At 45.3% G+C, this 17,369-nt stretch overlaps 1 protein-coding gene across 1 annotated transcript in view; it reads right to left on the reverse strand.

The window, feature by feature from the left end:
- slc4a11 (solute carrier family 4 member 11) overlaps positions 1-15,397 on the reverse strand; it is a 179,953-nt gene extending 164,556 nt beyond the window's left edge. Inside the window, exon 1 of the mRNA XM_080194085.1 lies at positions 15,330-15,397. Within this exon, the coding sequence (XP_080050211.1) occupies positions 15,330-15,366 (37 nt within the window). The 5' untranslated portion in view covers positions 15,367-15,397. The remainder of the gene's footprint in view (positions 1-15,329) is intronic.
- Between the last annotated feature and the right edge of the window lie 1,972 nt (positions 15,398-17,369).

Consider the following 17,369-nt stretch of genomic DNA (forward strand, 5'->3'; position numbering starts at 1 on the left):
TGCTCTATCAAGCAATTCCCTTCAAGATGCCTCACAATTTCCTCCTTAATGACAGATTCTAACATTTTACCTACCACAGACGTTAAACTAACCGGCCTATAATTCCCCGCCTTTTGCCGAGGCAAACATTAAAGCTCTCATTTTCCTGACAATTACTATAAAGTCACACAAATACTAGAAATAGGAGTGGTGAACCACTCAGCCCATCGATCCTCCTCTACATTTCAAAATGATCATGGCTGACCTCAGGGCTCAATTGCATCTTCCTGCCCACTCCCCAGTTCAGCAATTCAGTATTCAAAATCCTCTGGAGTGGAGAAGTCTAAAACTTCACAACACTTGAATGAAATAATTTCACCTTGCCTCAGTCCTAAATGATTGGCCCCTTATCCTGAGACTCATGCCCTGTGTTTTGAATCTCCCAACCAGTGGAAAAAAACTGTCAGCATCTACCTTCTCAACCTCCTTCAGAATATTGTACCTTTCTGTGAGTTCACTGCCTGAATTACTCAGCCTGTCATCATGGGACAACCCACTCGTCACATACGCTAGTGAATCTGCGTTGTACTGCCTCCAAGCACACTACGCCAGATGTGATTTCAGCAGAGCCCTGTACAATCATGGCAAAAGGGTGGCACAGTGGTTAGCACTGCTGCCTCACACGCCAAGGTACCAGGTTCAATTCTGGCCTCGGGTCACTGTCTGCACATTCTGTGTCTGTGTGGGTTTCCTCCAGGTGCTCCCATTTCCTCCCACAGTCCAAAGATAGGTTGATTGGCCACGCTAAATTGCTCCATAGTGTCAAGGGGATTAGGAGGGTATATATATATATATATGTAGCATTACAGGGATAGGGCCTGGGTGGTATTGTTGTTGGTGCAGACTCAATGGGCCAGATGGCCTCCTTCTGCACTGTAGGTTCCATGAAGACTTCACAAAAGCCTTGAACAATAACTTCAGTACTCATTTCAGCTGTGTCTTGGCAGGGAATAGTCAACTTTCCCTTCAATCTACCAAATCACTTTGGTCTTTCACATTCCTTGAGAACGTAAGAAATATGAGGAGGAGGCCATCTAGCCCTTCGAGCCTGCCCTGCCATTCAATAAGATCATGGCTGACCTGAAGTGGATCAGTTCCATTTTCCCGCTTTCTCCCCATAACCCTTAATTCCTTTGTCTGTCAGAAACCTACCTACCCATGACTTAAATGTATTCAGTGACATGGGTCATAGGATGATAGAAAACCTATCGTGCAGAAGGAAGCCATTCGACCCATCAAGTCTGCACCGATTCTCAGGCCAGGCCCTATCCATGTAATCCCACATATTTACCCACTAATCCCCCTAACTTTACACATCTTGGGACACTAAGTGGCAATTTGGCATGGCCAATTCACCTCTCGACTCCAGGAAGCGTCATGGAGAGCAAGTCCCTACCTACATCAACGGGGACAAAGTAGAAATGGTTGAGAGCTTCAAGTTTTTGGGTGTCCTGATCACCAGCCACCTGTCCTGGTCCCTCCATGCAGACGCTATAGTCAAGCAAACCCACCAGCACCTCTACTTTCTCAGGAGACTAAGGAAATTTGGTATGGCCGCTACAACTCTCACCAACTTCTACAGGTGCACCATAGAAAGCATTCTTTCTGGTTGTATCACAGCTTGGTATGACTCCTGCTCTGCCCAAGAAACTGCAAAAGGATCATGAATGAAGCCCAGACCATCACACAAACCAGCCTCCCAGCCATTGACTCGGTCTACACTTCCCGCTGTCTCAGAAAAATAGCCAGCATAAATCAAGGACCCCACATTCTCTTTCCCAACTTACTCTGTCAGGAAAAAGATACCAAAGATACCAACCAACTCAAGAACAGCTCCTTCCCTGCTGCCAAACTTTTGAACGGACCTAACTTGCATTAAGTTGATCTTTCTCTACACCCTAGCTGCGACTTGTTGCCTGCCGCACAGTGTTTTAACCCTTATACAGTGGACAAACAATGAGTAGACATCTTATTAGAACAACCAATACTTATTTAAACTCACACAATCAATAATCACCCACCCGACCAACAATAAGTTATCTTACAGAAAATACTAGAATTCAAGTCCAATACCAGACCTTGACTTAACTTTGTGTGACTGGCAAGTACCCAAGCAGATATTGGCCTTTATCTGTGCGCTGGTCTCAATTATTCTGTGTAGTTTGGTCCTTCGGTCTGGCCCAGCATTTGATCTTCCTTCCTTCTTGGGTGTGGTGGCTCTCCTCGTGCTGGTCGTCACTAGCGATGGTCACCATTGCTGTAGCTCGTTCGTGGGGGTCAGAGAGAGAGGGATTTCTGGTTGCGCAGCACCCTTTATACCCCCATTTGGTTTCACGCCCCTTTTGGCCATTGCCAATCAGTTGATCAGGACTTGATCCCCTGATCAATAAGAGTCCAATCAGGTGATGCCACACCGATCTCTGGGTGTGTTCCCAACGGCCATGTCTGTAGGTGCTGGAGGCACATGGATCACATACCTCCCTCCTAAATAAGGGTTCACGGTGCCCCCATGTCTGGTACACAACCCAGTGTGACCAGAAAGTCCCTTTCATCCTGGGGATGACCCATATACTGTTTATTCACACATCAGAGTTGCAGCCTGTTTGTCTCTGTCTTTAAACTGCAGTCCGTCGCTTTAGTTCTTGCCCAATTGTCCCAGAGCGCTTTACAAATTACCATTTTAGATGGCCAGTTTGGCCACAAACTGTAACACTACATTCTGCATCCTTTCCTTCTCTATGAATGGCATGGTTTTTCTGTATAGTGTGCAAGAAACAATACTTTTTACTGTACACCAATATACGTGACAATCAAAATCCTGCACATCTCTGGTCAACTTCTATAAGTAACCTGTCTAACGGGAAAGATAGTGAGGCAGCACAGGTACCCCTACAATCTCGATGCTTCTGTAACGTGCCAGAATAGGGGCTCGGACCAGCTTAACCAGGTACAGGAACGGATATCCCACAGACATGAATCATGCTCACCTACGAGCACAGCCAGCAATAATCCCTGCGTTATCTTACACCTGCAAAATCTGTGGAATCATAGATCCCTACAGTGTAGGAGGCCATTCAGCCCATTGAGCCTTCACCAACACCACCATCCAGGCACTCTCCCTGTAACCCACGTATATACCCTGATGCTGCAGCCGAACCAGCTTATGAAGAATTGGCATCGAAGATAAAGACTAATTTTTTTTTTTACATCTTTCACAATGGAACAATCGTACTACAAAAACTACACACAAAAAATCTCAGGGGCTGACCCACTGTACGAGTTTCCCGGCACAGGGGGGGGGGAAAAATTTCTTTGGGCTCATGAAGGAACAGGGTGGGATGCAGAGATTAAGTATTTCTAATTCAGTAATACACAATAAATAAATTAACAAATTGTGACATACTAGTTGGAGGTGCAATATTTGTGGCGAAATCTGGCACTGGCTTTATATATGAAAAAATTATTATACACAGAAAACACACCTGCCGTTGTTGAAGTGCCAGGTTTAGTCACCGGTAAGCACCAGTCTACAGCAAGACCAGACAACACACAATGCTTTCACAGGCTGTGGAGAAACAAAAGAGGAAGATAAAAACCTGCCCATCTGACTTCAGGAAGCATACAGGAGAACATGCCCCTATCTACATCAACAGGGACAAAGAAAAAGAGGGGGCAAGAGCTTCAAGTTTTAAGTGTCCAGATCACCAACGACCCGTCCTGGTTCCCCCCCCATGCCAACACTACAATTAAGAAAGCCTACCAACATCTCCACTTTCTCAGAAGACTAATGAAGTTTGGCAACGACTCTCACCAACTTTTACAGAAGTGCCATTGAAAGCATTCTTTTTGCATGTATCGCAGCTTGGTATCACTCCTGCTCTGCCCAAGATCAGAAGAAACTATAAAAAGGTCATAAATGTAGCCCAATCCATCATGTAAACCAGCCTCCCATTCACTGACTCTGTCTACACTTCCCGCTGCCTCAAAGCGGCCAGCCTGGAATACACGCTGGACACTCTTTCTTCCTTCGGGAAGGAGATACAAAAGTCTGAGGTCATGTATCAACCAACTCAAGGACTGCTTCTTCTCTGCTGCTGTCAGACTTTTTGAATAGACCTACCTCACATTAAGGTGATCTTTTTCTGCACCCAAACCATGACTGTAACACTACATTCTTGTTTCCTTCTCTATGAATGGTATGCTTTGTCTGTATAGCATGCAAAAAACAATACTTTTCACTGTATACTAATACATGTGACAATAATCAATATGTTATTGAAACATATAAGATGATTAGAGTTTAGATAGGGTGGACAGTGATAGCCTTTTTCCTCGGATGGAGAAAGCTAGCACGAGGGGTCATGGCTTTAAATTAAGGGGTGGTAGATATAGGACGGATGTCAGGGGTAGGTTCTTTACCCAGAGGGTGGTGAGGGATTGGAATGCCCTGCCTGCTGCAGTTGTAAATGCGCCTAGTTTGGGGGCGTTTAAGAGATCCGTGGATAGGTTTATGGACGGAAAGGGATTGGTTTAGGTTAGAGGGTCATTGCTTTTTAATTGGTCGGCGCAACATCGTGGGCCGAAGGGCCTGTTCCGCGCTGTAATGTTCTAAAATCCTCCTATCTCCAAATAAACAAGCGTTCAAAATCATCCAAAAATGTCAACAGATCAGGCTATTGGATAAAGGGCCCACAAACAGTGAGTGTGAGCAAGTTTCCCTTCAGTCTCAATAAAAAAAGCAGCATAGCTGGAAGACAGGCTGACAATCTGACTCCCACCTTTGGGAGAATGTAAGCAGCGAGTGGCGCATACCACAATCCAGCACAAAGTTCAAAAAAGATGCTTGCCTCAGGATTTAAGCAAAGTTAGAGTCTTTAAGGTGTTAGATACCCTCCACTTGTCTTCACCACATCCCTTCCCAAAACTGGGAAAGGAGGACAACTTGCATCGTTGTTGTTCTTTTCACATCCCAAAGCATTCCGCAGCCAGAAGGACTTGGAGTCATTGTTGTAACATAGGGAAATATTGCGACCCATCTGCACACAACAAACTCCCAAAAACTGAAAGGTGACAATGATCAGATAACCTGATTTCAGTCACACTGATGGGAATAAACACTAGTGAAGACACCAGGGAGAAATCGTGTGTTCTTCTGTGAACTTGTACCACACCATCTGTACGTCCACCTGAGGGGCAGACAGGACCAGTGATCAAATGTTCCATCCAAAAAAACATACAGTGTCACCGCTCTCCCTCGGTGTTAGACTGAAGCGTCAGCCCAGGTCACTTACTCAAATTTATGAAGTGCAGCTTGGATTACTTCTGGCCCAAAGAAAAGAATGCTACCGAGAACAAAACTTAGCCCACTGTCCATCCACTGACTCTGTCTACACTTCCTGATGCTGGCTACTTTTCTGAGGCAGAATTAAGTACCCCACGCACTCCCGACATTCTCTCTTCCACCTTCTTCTGTCGGGGAAAAAGACACAAAGGTCTGAGGTCACATAACAGCCGACACAAGAACAGTTTCTTCCCTGCTGCCAGACTTTTGAATGGACCTACCTCACAGTAATATAAATAAAAGCAAATTACTGCGGATGCTGGAATCTGAAACCAAGAGAAAATGCTGGGAAATCTCAGCAAGTCTGGCAGCATCTGTAAGGAAAGAAAAAGAGCTGATGTTTTTAGTCCAGATGACCCTCAGTCAGAGTTTTGACAAAGGGCCGTCTGGATTCAAAACACCAGCTCTTTATTCTCCTCACAGATGCTGCCAGACCTGCTAAGATTTCCCAGCATTTTCTCTTTTGACTATCTCGCATTAAGTTGACCTTACTCTACACCTTGGCTGCCTCAGCAAAGTGTGACTGTTACATGACTAATACTACATCCTTCTTTCCATCTCTATGAATGGTATGCTTCATCTGTATTGCAGGCAAGAAATAATACTTTTCATTCCATCCCAATACACGTGACAATAAAGAAGTCAAATCAAAACCAAATCTCAGCCTCCAGATGTTAAAAGTGGTACTATACACAAACGCAAGGAGTAGTATTAGGAGTTGATGGATTTTTGCATTCTCTAACACAAACCAAAGACCAAGCCTCAACCATCACAGGGCCAAGAGTGACACAATAATGGCAAAATTACCTCGGTATCATGATGGGAAAGTACAAAAGGCCATTCAGCCCATCATGTCTACAAGATTTTTGCTCCACGTGCTGGACTCCAGAGAAAACCAAAAGGGAACTTAAGGTAATCAAGATTCCTCTACCACAATCTCATGAATATTGATAATTATGAATGATATAGCACAGAAGGAGCTCATTCACACCATCTTTGATCTAACTATCCAAAGAGGCAATGATGTGGAATTGCCAGCACTGGACTGGGGTAGGCACAGTAAGTAGTCTCACAACACCAGGTTAAACTCCGACAGGTTTATCTGGTAGCATGAGCTTTCAGAGCGTTGCCCCTTGATGAAAGGGCATTGCTCCAAAAGCTCGTGCTACCAAATAAACCTGTTGGAGTTTAACATGGTATTGTGAGACTACTTACTCACCAAAGAGGCCGACTCCCTTTCCTCCTCCCCCACCCAAATAGCCTGGCTATTATTTCCCCATCCAAGGATTTCTCTCATTTAAAATGGATATTCACACATCGATCAGCCCAACCCAATGATTTTTTAAAAATCATTTGTTCATGGGATTACGGGTATCATTGGCTAGACCAACAATTATTGCCCATCCCTAATTGCTCAAGAGGCTTGTGGTGAGCACCTTTGTCAACCATTGCAATCCCTGTGTTGTAGGTACACCCACAGAACTGTTAGGAGCAAGAGTTCCAGGATTTTGACCCAGCGATAGTGAAAGAACAGCGATATAATTTCAAGTCAGGATGGTGAGTGACTTGGAGGAGGAGGAACTGGCAGGTGTTGGTGTTCCATTGCGTTTGCTCCTTTTGTCCTTCCAGGTGGTAGAGGTCGTGGGATTGCACGCTGCTGTCCAAGTACTCTTCGTGCAATGCATCTTGTAGATAGTACACACTGCTGCCATTGCGTGTTGGTGGTAGAGGGAGTCAGTGTTTGTGGATGAGGGGCCAATCAAGCAAGCTGCTTAGTCCTGCATCTCAAGTGTTGTTGGAGCTCCAGGCAAATGGAGAGTATTCCATCACACTCCTGATGTGTGCCTTGTAGAAAGTGGACAGGCTTTGGGGAGTCAGGACAAGTTACTCTATTCCAAATTCTCAATCTCTGACTAGCTGCACAGTATTTTTATGCCTGGTCCAGTTCAGTGTAACCCCCAAGATGTTGATGATTCAGCAATGGTCACGCCATTGAATGTCCCACGATGTGAATCGGAGAAAACCTCCACCAAATGTATTATTCATTTTATGAGATAAAAGACAGCAAGGAATCATTTCTACCCAATCCAAATATTCAGAGTTATGAGGGGTTTTCATAGAGCAAATAAAAATAAAGCTGACAGGAGGAGTCAGTTAGCAGAGGATTTAACATGATTGCACTAAAAAGCAAGAAGGGATTTTAGTGCCGCACTGTGGTTAGCACCACTGCCTCACAGCACCAGGGACCTGAATTCAATTCCAGCCTTAGGTCATAGAGTTAGATTTACAGCATGGAAACAGGCCCTTCGGCCCAACTTGCTGCCTAGTTTTTATCCCTAAGCTGATCCCAATTGCCCACATTTTGCCCATGTTCCTCCATACCCATCTTATCCATGTAACTGTCAAAATGCTTCTTAAAAGAAGAAACTGTACCTGCCTCTACTACTGCCTCTGGCAACTTGTTCCAGACACTCACCACCCTCTAAGAAAAAAATTGCCCCTCTGGATCCTTTTGCATCTCTCTCCTACCACCCTAAACCCACACCCTCTAGTTTTAGACTCCCCTAGTTTTGGGGAAAAGATGTTGACTATCTACCTTAACTATGCTCCTCATTATTTTATCGACCTCACCCCAAGCCTCCTACGCTCCAGGGAAAAAGTCCCAGTCCATCCTTATAATTCAAAACAAAATCAAGTCCCACTAACATCCTAGTAAATCTTTTCCGCACTCTTTCTAGTTTAATGCTATTCTTTCTATTATAAAAAGTGACCAGAACTGTACACAGTATTCCAAGTGTGACCTTATTAAGGTCTTGTACAACTTCAACAAGACTGTCTGTGTGGAGTTTGTACATTCTCCTCATGTTTGCGTGCGTTTCCTCCAGGTGTTCCAGTTTCCTCCCAGTGTCCAAAGATGTGCAGGTTAGGTTGATTGACCATGTTAAATTGCCCTTTAGTGTCAGGGGGATTAGCAGGATAAATATGCGGGGTTACAGGAATCAGGCCTGGCTGGGATTGTCATCAGTGCAGGTTAGATGGGGCGAATGGCCCCCTTTTGCACTGTAGGGTTTCAATGATACTAAATGTGCTAAATTGTTACAGCACGGAATGTGCAGCTAGAAAAGATGGTGGAAGCTGAATCAATAAGAACTTCCAAATGTGAATTGAATAAAAAGGGAGATATGCAGAGCAAGTGGGATGAATTGGATAGCAATTTTAAAGAGAGGACACCAGTATAACGGGCAGAACGGCCTCCAGTATTTTAGGATTCTCCCAACTCCTCCACAGATCACAACCTCTCCTTTTTGATTGTACACTGTTTCTTTTGATCATGCTTGGACTAACTGCATGTGCTGGCGTTCTATAATGATTAATATTGCTTCGTTCCTGCCAAAGGTGCAGCCAGAACAAGACAAATATTTTGTGTTCCGTTTAACTCACTGCGGATGCACCAGGGAGCGAATTCGTGTTTTGCAAGCGAGCAAACCACACGAGACTAAGCAAAGCAAACCATTCTGAAAAGGCTTGGTGCCTGGTTAATCAATACTGCACAGGTAGACACAATAGCCAGTGTGGAATTGCCTTGATATTCCCTTCCCCCACTCAGAAGGCAAATCTATCCAGACTACCACAGGAACAAAGGCAAGGCTGAGGCTCGCCCTAGTGCATTGCTGCAACGTTCTTCTGGTTTAACATCCTGTCTGACAAGGGTCTCCAATGGATTCGAAATCTCCCAGTAACTATTTCGAAGTAGCACAGAGAATTCTCCCTGACATCTTGAGTCCTTGGCGGACTTTGCTAAAAAAAGGTCAAACCATCATCTCGTTGCCACTCGCCTGTGGAGCATTATTGAGGGCAAATTGGCCACAGCATTTCAGATATCGCCACAATGGCTTTGGTTCAAAAAGTATTTCAACAGCCAGAAAGCACTTTGGGACATCCCAGGCTTGTAAAAGCTGCTGGAGAAATGCAAGTACTGCTTCTCGAGGCACTGAGTCACGCTGGGGGAACCCAATGCACACCTTGTTTGTGCTTCTTTTGGATTAACCAAATAAACTAAAAATCAACAAACTGCGGGATAAATTATGAGGCAGTTCCATCCAAGTAAACAAATCTCAAAAGGAATTTAAAATGTCAAAACAAAATGTGATTAAAGGGGTCAATAACACACCCCAGTCCCCCACAGTGCCGCACCAGGTATGGAAGGCCACAGTGGTGGTGACAGACACCGCGTGCTCCCTTTCCAAGGGCATCCAGCAGAAAACATAACTGCAGAAGAGGGCAGAGTCAGAATGAGCAACCCTCTTGACTGCTCGCTGTCCAGACGTATTAATGGCCAACTTGGCTAGACACAGGAGGAGCTCCTTCTCCTGCCCCCAATAGGTTCTTGCATGTGTGCATTGGGGGTGAGTGGACGGGGGAGAGAAAGGGATGTTATAACTGAGACACGTCCACTCCTGCTCTCTTTCAGAGATAGAAGGGTCGCTGGCTGATTTTAGAACATAACATAAGAAATAGGAGCAGGAGTAGGCCATCTAGCCCTTCGAGCCTGCCCCGCCATTCAATAAGATCATGGCTGATCTGTTGTGGCTCAGTTCCACTTTCCCGCCCTCTCCCCATAACCCTTAATCCCCTCTCTTATCAAGAACCCATCAACCCGCTTCTTAAAAATATTTAGCGAGGCAGCCTCCACCACTTCAACGGGCAGAGAATTCCAGAGATTCACCACCCTTTGAGTGAAGAAGTTCCTCCTCAACTCCGTTCTAAACCACCTCCCCTTTATCTTGAGGCTGTGCCCCCTAGTCCTACTGTCTTTTTTGAGCGGGAAGAGTCTCTCCACCTCTATCCTATCCATCCCATTCATCATCTTATACGTCTCAATGAGATCTCCCCTCATTCTTCTAAACTCTAACGAGTACAAGCCCAGTTTATTCAGCCTCTCCTCATAGCTCAACCCCCTCAACTCCGGTATCAGCCTAGTAAACCTCCTCTGCACTCCCTCCAAGGCCAAAATATCCTTGCGCAGGTGCGGCGCCCAAAACTGCACACAGTACTCCAGCTACGGCCTCACCAATGCCCTATACAGCTGCAGCAAGACTTCCCTACTTTTATATTCAATCCCCCTCGCTATGAAGGCCAGCATCCCATTCACCTTCCTGACCACCTGCTGCACCTGCAAGCTGGGTTTTTGCGACTCATGCACAAGGACCCCGAGGACCCTCTGCACCGTCGCCTGCTGCAGTTTTTCGCCCCGTAAGTAATAGTCCTTCCTACCAAAGTGGACCACCTCACACCTGCCAACATTAAATTCCATTTGCCGGTTCCTGGCGCATTCGCCCAGCCTATCTAGACCCTTCTGCAGACTCTCCACACCCTCCGCACAATTTGCCTTTCCCCCAATCTTGGTGTCATCAGCAAATTTCGACACCCTACACTCGGTTCCCTCCTCCAGGTCATCTATATAAATGGTAAATAGCTGAGGCCCCAGCACCGACCCCTGGGGCACTCCACTAGTCACCAACCGCCAATCCGAATAGCACCCATTGACCCCCACTCTCTGCCTCCTATTTGACAACCAATCCTCTATCCACGCTAACACCCTACCCCCAACTCCCTGTCCCCTGACCTTCTGCAATAACCTCTTGTGAGGTACCTTGTCAAACGCCTTCTGAAAATCCAGAAAGACCACATCCACCGGCTCTCCTCTATCCACCGCCCTAGACACATCCTCATAGAACTCCAGTAAACTTGTCAGACACGACTTCCCTTAAATGAAACCGTGCTGCGTCTGCTCTATCAAGCAATTCCCTTCAAGATTTTCTCTCGCTTTGAAAAACCTTGGTCAATATTGCGACTACTGCTCCTGGCCCACCAATTCAGACAGACTGGGCAGCAAACTCTACAACACCACACTGCAAACTGAACAAGAGAACTTGCACAGCAAACATTTATATTTCTAAAAGCTTCTGCAATCAAGCAGCACACAGTTGTTGCTGAAATTATAGTAATGTTCAATTTCTAACACACACCCATTCACTCCCCTCATGCCTCCAAAGAGGGGACTGCAAAACTCATACTTTCTACATCTCTCCCTGATGAACTCACCCAGCCCATTCGGAACTATCTTCTCCTGTATACACCCTTCCCCATACTCCCTTACATCTGGAATACTGCAAGATCCACAGGTGGACAGGTGGTTCATTCCTGCTGAATTACACACCCCGATCTAAGCTGCCTCAACTCCAGCCCTACTCTCTGACTGGGCCTTTTGATTTCCACCCCACCCAACCCCTTGTCGCAGGACCAATGGGATGAAGGAGTACAACGTCAAGGGTAGGAGTCTTAGCAGTGTTAAAGAGCAGAAGGATCTTGGGGTCCGGGTCCACAGGATTCTTAAATCGGCCTCGCAGGTGGAGGACGTGGTCAAGAAGGCATATGGTGTACTGGCCTTCATTAATCGAGGGATTGAGTTTAGGAGTCGGGAGGTAATGCTGCAACTTTATAAGACCCTTGTCAGACCCCACTTGGAGTACTGTGCACAGTTCTGGTTGCCTCACTGCAGGAAGGATGTGGAAGCTATTGAGAGGGTGCAGAGGAGGTTTACAAGGATGGATTGGGAGGCATGCCTTAAGAAGATAGGTTGAGGGAGCTAGGGCTCTTCTCCCTGGAGAGACAAACGTTGAGAGGCGACCTGATAGAGGTTTATAAAATGTTGAGGGGAATAGATAGGTGGATTCTCAGAGGCTATTTCCCAGGGCTGAAATGGTCACTACGAGAGGACACAGGTTTAAAGGTGCTGGGAAGCAAGTACAGAGGAGATGTCAGGGGTAAGTTTTTCACTCAGAGGGTGGAATCGGCTGCCGTCGGTGGTGGTAGAGGCGAACTCACTGGGGTCTTTTAAAAGACGTCTGGATGAGTATATGGGATCAGGAGTTACAGATAGTTCTATGGCACGGTAGGTATAGATGTGATCGGTGCAACTTGTGGGCCGAAGGGCCTGTTTGTGCTGTAGTGTTCTATGTTCTCAATAAGAATTCTCAACACCAGGTTTATTTGGAATCACAATCTTTCAGAGCGCTCCTCCTGCCTCAGCAATGTTAATCATTGTATCTCTATTCACCTGATGAAGGAGCAGTGCTCCGAAAGTTTGTGATTCCAAATAAACCTGTTGGGACTTTAACCTGCTGTTGCGAGACTTCTTACTGTACCCACCCAGTCCATCGCTGGCATCTCCATCTCGTGGCTACTCTTCTCAGTGTGCATTCCGTTCAGCACTGCATTTAAAGTGGAGGAGGGCTAATAAATGCAGATACCTGTATATTATTGATGGGTTTCATTCAGCAAAATTCAAGAACAATTTTAATAGCAATCAGTTCTCTGATTTAATCAATTTGGTTGGGAGTATTGGGGGACAATATGTCAAAATTGTATTGATGCACCTCAAGCATCGTCTATTTATAAGTAATATGTTGAATATCACTGGGGCTCGAAACGGTGTAGAACTCTTCAGGCTGTCTGCTGAACACTGAATGTATACAGTAAATACAAAATGTATCACAACGGCAGCAAAGCACTTGAGTGTAACACAATCTATGAAGAAAATCTGAATAGCATTGCACTCTGCAATGACCATGTTTTGTAGTGTTCCTTTAAATATTTGCTGAGCAAAGTACGTCTTTGCATTGGAGAAAAGATTTCTGGGCACAAGGCAATATTAGCACAATTCCACCACCCCCTACCCTGTTTCATTCCACAGTACCTTATCGTAAATAACTGAGGCAGGGACTCAGAATCCAGGATCTACAGTTTTAATTTTCAGTCCAGTCTAGATTCTCTTCATAAGAAATAGGAGCAGGAGTAGGCCATCTGGCCCTTCGAGCCTGCCCCGCCATTCAATAAGATCATGGCTGATCTGTCGTGGCTCAGTTCCACATTCCCGCCCTCTCCCCATAACCTTTAATCCCCTCTCTTATCAGAAACCCATCAACCTGCGTCTTAGAAGCGTCATACACTTATGAATTACAGGGTATGGAGATGGGAAAAAAAACATCAGTGAGATGTTGCTACACACAGAAAAGAGGAAGCTAAAACCTCCCCCACCCTCCCCCCAAAGTGTGCGATAGACTCCCCTCCCCAAGAAAGCTATTTTTAAAAAAAAATCATCTTCACAAAAACCACAGTCAAACTATTTACTTTTTACACAATGTGCAGCACAGGAACCAGACCCACTCAAACCCCAACAGGTTTACACCAGTGGCCTCAAGTTCCATCTGCACTATCAGCCACAGATATCCCTTACGTATCTCGCCTGTTCCTTCAGTGTTGCAGAGTCAAAACCGTGGAACGCCTGCCCTTCCTTACAGCATAGCGGGTGCAGAGACACCCACATGGACTTGCAAAGACTCAAGGACAATTAGGGATGGGCAATAAATGCTGACCCCACAAAACCACAATTCCCTTGGGGCACTTATGGATCTTCCCCAAATATTTATTATAAAAATATTCCATTTTTAAGTGCCCAGATCACCAACAATCTGTCCTGGTCTCCCCATGCTGACACTATGGGGAGATACCAATGCCTCTACTTTCTCAGAAGACTGAAGAAATTTGACATGTCAATTTCTCCAACTTTTACAGATGCACCATAGAAAGCATCCTTTCTGGTTCTATCACGGCTAGGTTTGGCTCCTGCTCTGCCCAAGAAACCACAAAAGGTTGTTAATGTAGCCCAATCCATCACGCGAACCAGCCTCCCATCCATTGATTCTGTCTACACTTCCCACTGCCTCGGTGAAGCGGCCAGCATAATTAAGGACCATACACATCCCGGACATTCTCTCTTCCATTGAGAAAAAGGATACAAAAGTCTGAGGTCATGTACCAACTGACTCAAGAACAGCTTCTTCCCTGCTGCCATCAGACTTTTGAATGGACTTACCTTGCACTGAGTTGATCTTTCTCTGAGCCCTAGCTATGAGCGTAACACTACATTCTGCACTCTCTCCTTCTAGGAATGGTATGCTTTGTCTGTGTTGTGCAAGAAACAATACTTTTCAATAATACACATAACAGTAACAAATCAAACCAACCATGCTCTTCACCTCAACTGCTGACTGATAATGAGTTTAACACCCCCACCCCACACACACAGGTAAAGGAAGGTTCACCTGAATTCCCAATCATTTCAGCACCCCGCGCTATGTATGCTGCCTTGACTTCCCTACTGGGTGCAAAAGAAACTACCTCCCACAAATATAACCTCTGGCCTTCGGATCAGCGGAAACACCTATCCCCACGATAAATTTTTCAATTTAAAAAGAAGAGGAGGTTATGAGCAGGTCACCCGTCAACCTCCAGAGAAAGATGACAGGCACCCGGAAAAAGGCTCCATCCCTTTTCATACCCGAGCAGTAAGTGACTGATTAGAAAAACCCTACCTTGTCGGCAGTCGCTGAAAACTCTTTCTTTTTTTAAAAAGGGTCCCAGGACGTTTAGAATTAAAATAAAGACAACACACACTTAACTCAGAGAACTGCCTCGCCCTATAGTTAATCTACAGGGCAGGAATTTAATGTTTTAGAGAAACACTGTCCAATCCACCAGCGTGTCTGCCAAGTAAGACTGCCGCTGTGTAAGTGGATGAACTATATCATATCCAGTCTGTGCAAAGGGGCACTTTTCAAATGCCACAACCCCACTTGCACTAAGAGTTTCCTGAAAACTTGCACTGAGAGAAAGCTGCACCTTTTGGAGTTATCAGTGATAAACGCCACAGACAGTGTCATGTCAGCTGCTTTACTTACGTATGACCTTAAAACTGACCCAGTTGTACATTTCCTTCCTTCTCTCCCTGTGGCTGCAACACACGTGCAGCTATTCGCTTTCCCCTCTTTATTGTTAAAATTTTTTTTTAATTTTTAAAAATTTTATTTTAAATGATTGTGCTTACCACAGGGCTGCAGATGAAAAACCCGCGTGGAATCCATGCCGCTTACGTGTGTGTGTGTCTGAGGAACAGTCCAACACCATCTAAACTCTCAACATCTTTCCCCAGCACCGCCGCCGCTGCTTCTATAAGGCGAGCTCCACAGAAGTGAAACTGACCCAACAACCCGAGACCAAGCAACGCCCAGAGAGGAGAGGAGAGGGGGGGTCCTAACCTCCGCCTATTACACTGTGTGCCCCCCCACCCTTTCAAATCATCAGCACCAAGCAAAAGGCACACACAGCAAAATAATCGCAAAGTTAGTGAGAGGGAGAGAATTGCTGCAACCAAAGCACTTCCATCAAAATAGGTAAACCACGTGTCTAAAACTTGTGTGTAATTAAAAGAAACTTAACAAGCAGCCTGGAAGTCAAACACCTTGTTTAAAAATAAACAGGGATTTAACACCCGGGGAAAATGTTCAACGCTGAAAAAGAATATCAGTTGCAAAATTGTACACTTTAAACCAAACACAAACCTCCCGGTTGGAAATAAAATTGTAACCCACAGTTATCCTTATTAACTATTAAAGATTGCCAGTGATTGGTGGCCACGGTTGTAAAGTTTTATTTTCAAATCGGTGCAGAACTCAATTATTTGTATCTTTTCTTTTAATGTTGGGAAAGGGAGCAATGTTTGAGAGAGGAATTTGATGTGTCTTCCATTCGCTGCCAGCTGCCTTTGTCTTGCCCTTGATCACTGGACTCCAGACAAACTTTTTGCACATCTCACGGCGCAGGCAGCTTTCTCTGTCCTGACTGTCCGGTCCAAAGACTGGTAATACACCTTTGGAAACCTCTTAATGGGTACTACAGCCAAAAAAAGAGACACCAGGCTGGTTATTTGCGACACTGGTTAATAGGGTGGCAGAGTGGTTAACAGGTACATGGATTCAATTCCCAGCTTGGGTCACTGTCTGTGCAGAGTCTGCACGTTCTCCCCATTTCTATGTGGGTTTCTTCTGAGTGCTCCGATTTCCTCCCACAATCTTCATTGAAGTGTTAATGTAAGCCTACTTACGACACTAATTTAAATTTATTGGTGTCACAAGTAGGCTTACATTACAAAATCCCCTAGCCGCCAGTTCAGGTACACTAAGGGAGAATTTAGCATGGCCAATGCACCTAATCCGCCCATCTTTCGGACTGAGAGAGGAAACCAGAGCAGCCAGAGAAAACCCACGCAGATGTAGGGAGAATGTGCAGACTTCACACAGTGACCCAAGCTGGGAATTGAACCCGGCTCTCTGATGCTGTGAGGCAACAGTGCTGACCACTGTGCCACCACTAATAAATAAACTTAATAGGAAAATGCTAGCTTTCAGATGAAAGTGACTAATAAGAGCATTAGAACGTAGATGGGGACATATCTGTACAGAGGAATCAAGTTAATGAGGATTTTATTCATTCAAGGAATGTGGGAGTCACTGGCTCACCAGTATACATTGTCTATCCAAATTACTCTCGAGAAGGCGGTGGTGACCTGCCTTCTTGAACTGCTGCAGTCCATGTGGTGTTGGTACACCCAAAGTAAGTTATTGGGGACAGAGGTATTCATTTTATTCATAATCTGTTGAGTGGGATATCAGGAAACAAATAAACTAGTTAATAGAACAAAGTACAATACAGCACAGGAACAGGCCCTTCGGCCCTCCAAGCCTGCACCGATCATGTGTTCTTAACTAGACTATCCATTTGTACCCCTGTATTCCCAGTCTGTTCATGTGGCTATCTAGATAAGTTTTAAATGATCCTAGTGTGTCTGCCTCAACCACCTTGCTTGGTAGTGCATTTCAGGCCCCCACCACCCTCTGTAAAATACGTCCCCCGCATATCTGTATTAAACCTTGAACTTGTGACCCCTTGTGTTTGTTATTTCCGACCTGGGAAAAGCTTCCAGCTGTTCACCCTATCTATGCCCTTCATAATTTTATAAACTTCTATTAGGTCGCCCCTTCAATCTCCGTCTTTCCAGGGAGAACAACCCTAGTTTACTCAATATCAC

Source organism: Carcharhinus amblyrhynchos, chromosome 1 (assembly GCF_965287045.1).
Source record: "Carcharhinus amblyrhynchos chromosome 1, sCarAmb.v2.hapA, whole genome shotgun sequence".
Lineage (NCBI taxonomy): Eukaryota > Metazoa > Chordata > Chondrichthyes > Carcharhiniformes > Carcharhinidae > Carcharhinus > Carcharhinus amblyrhynchos.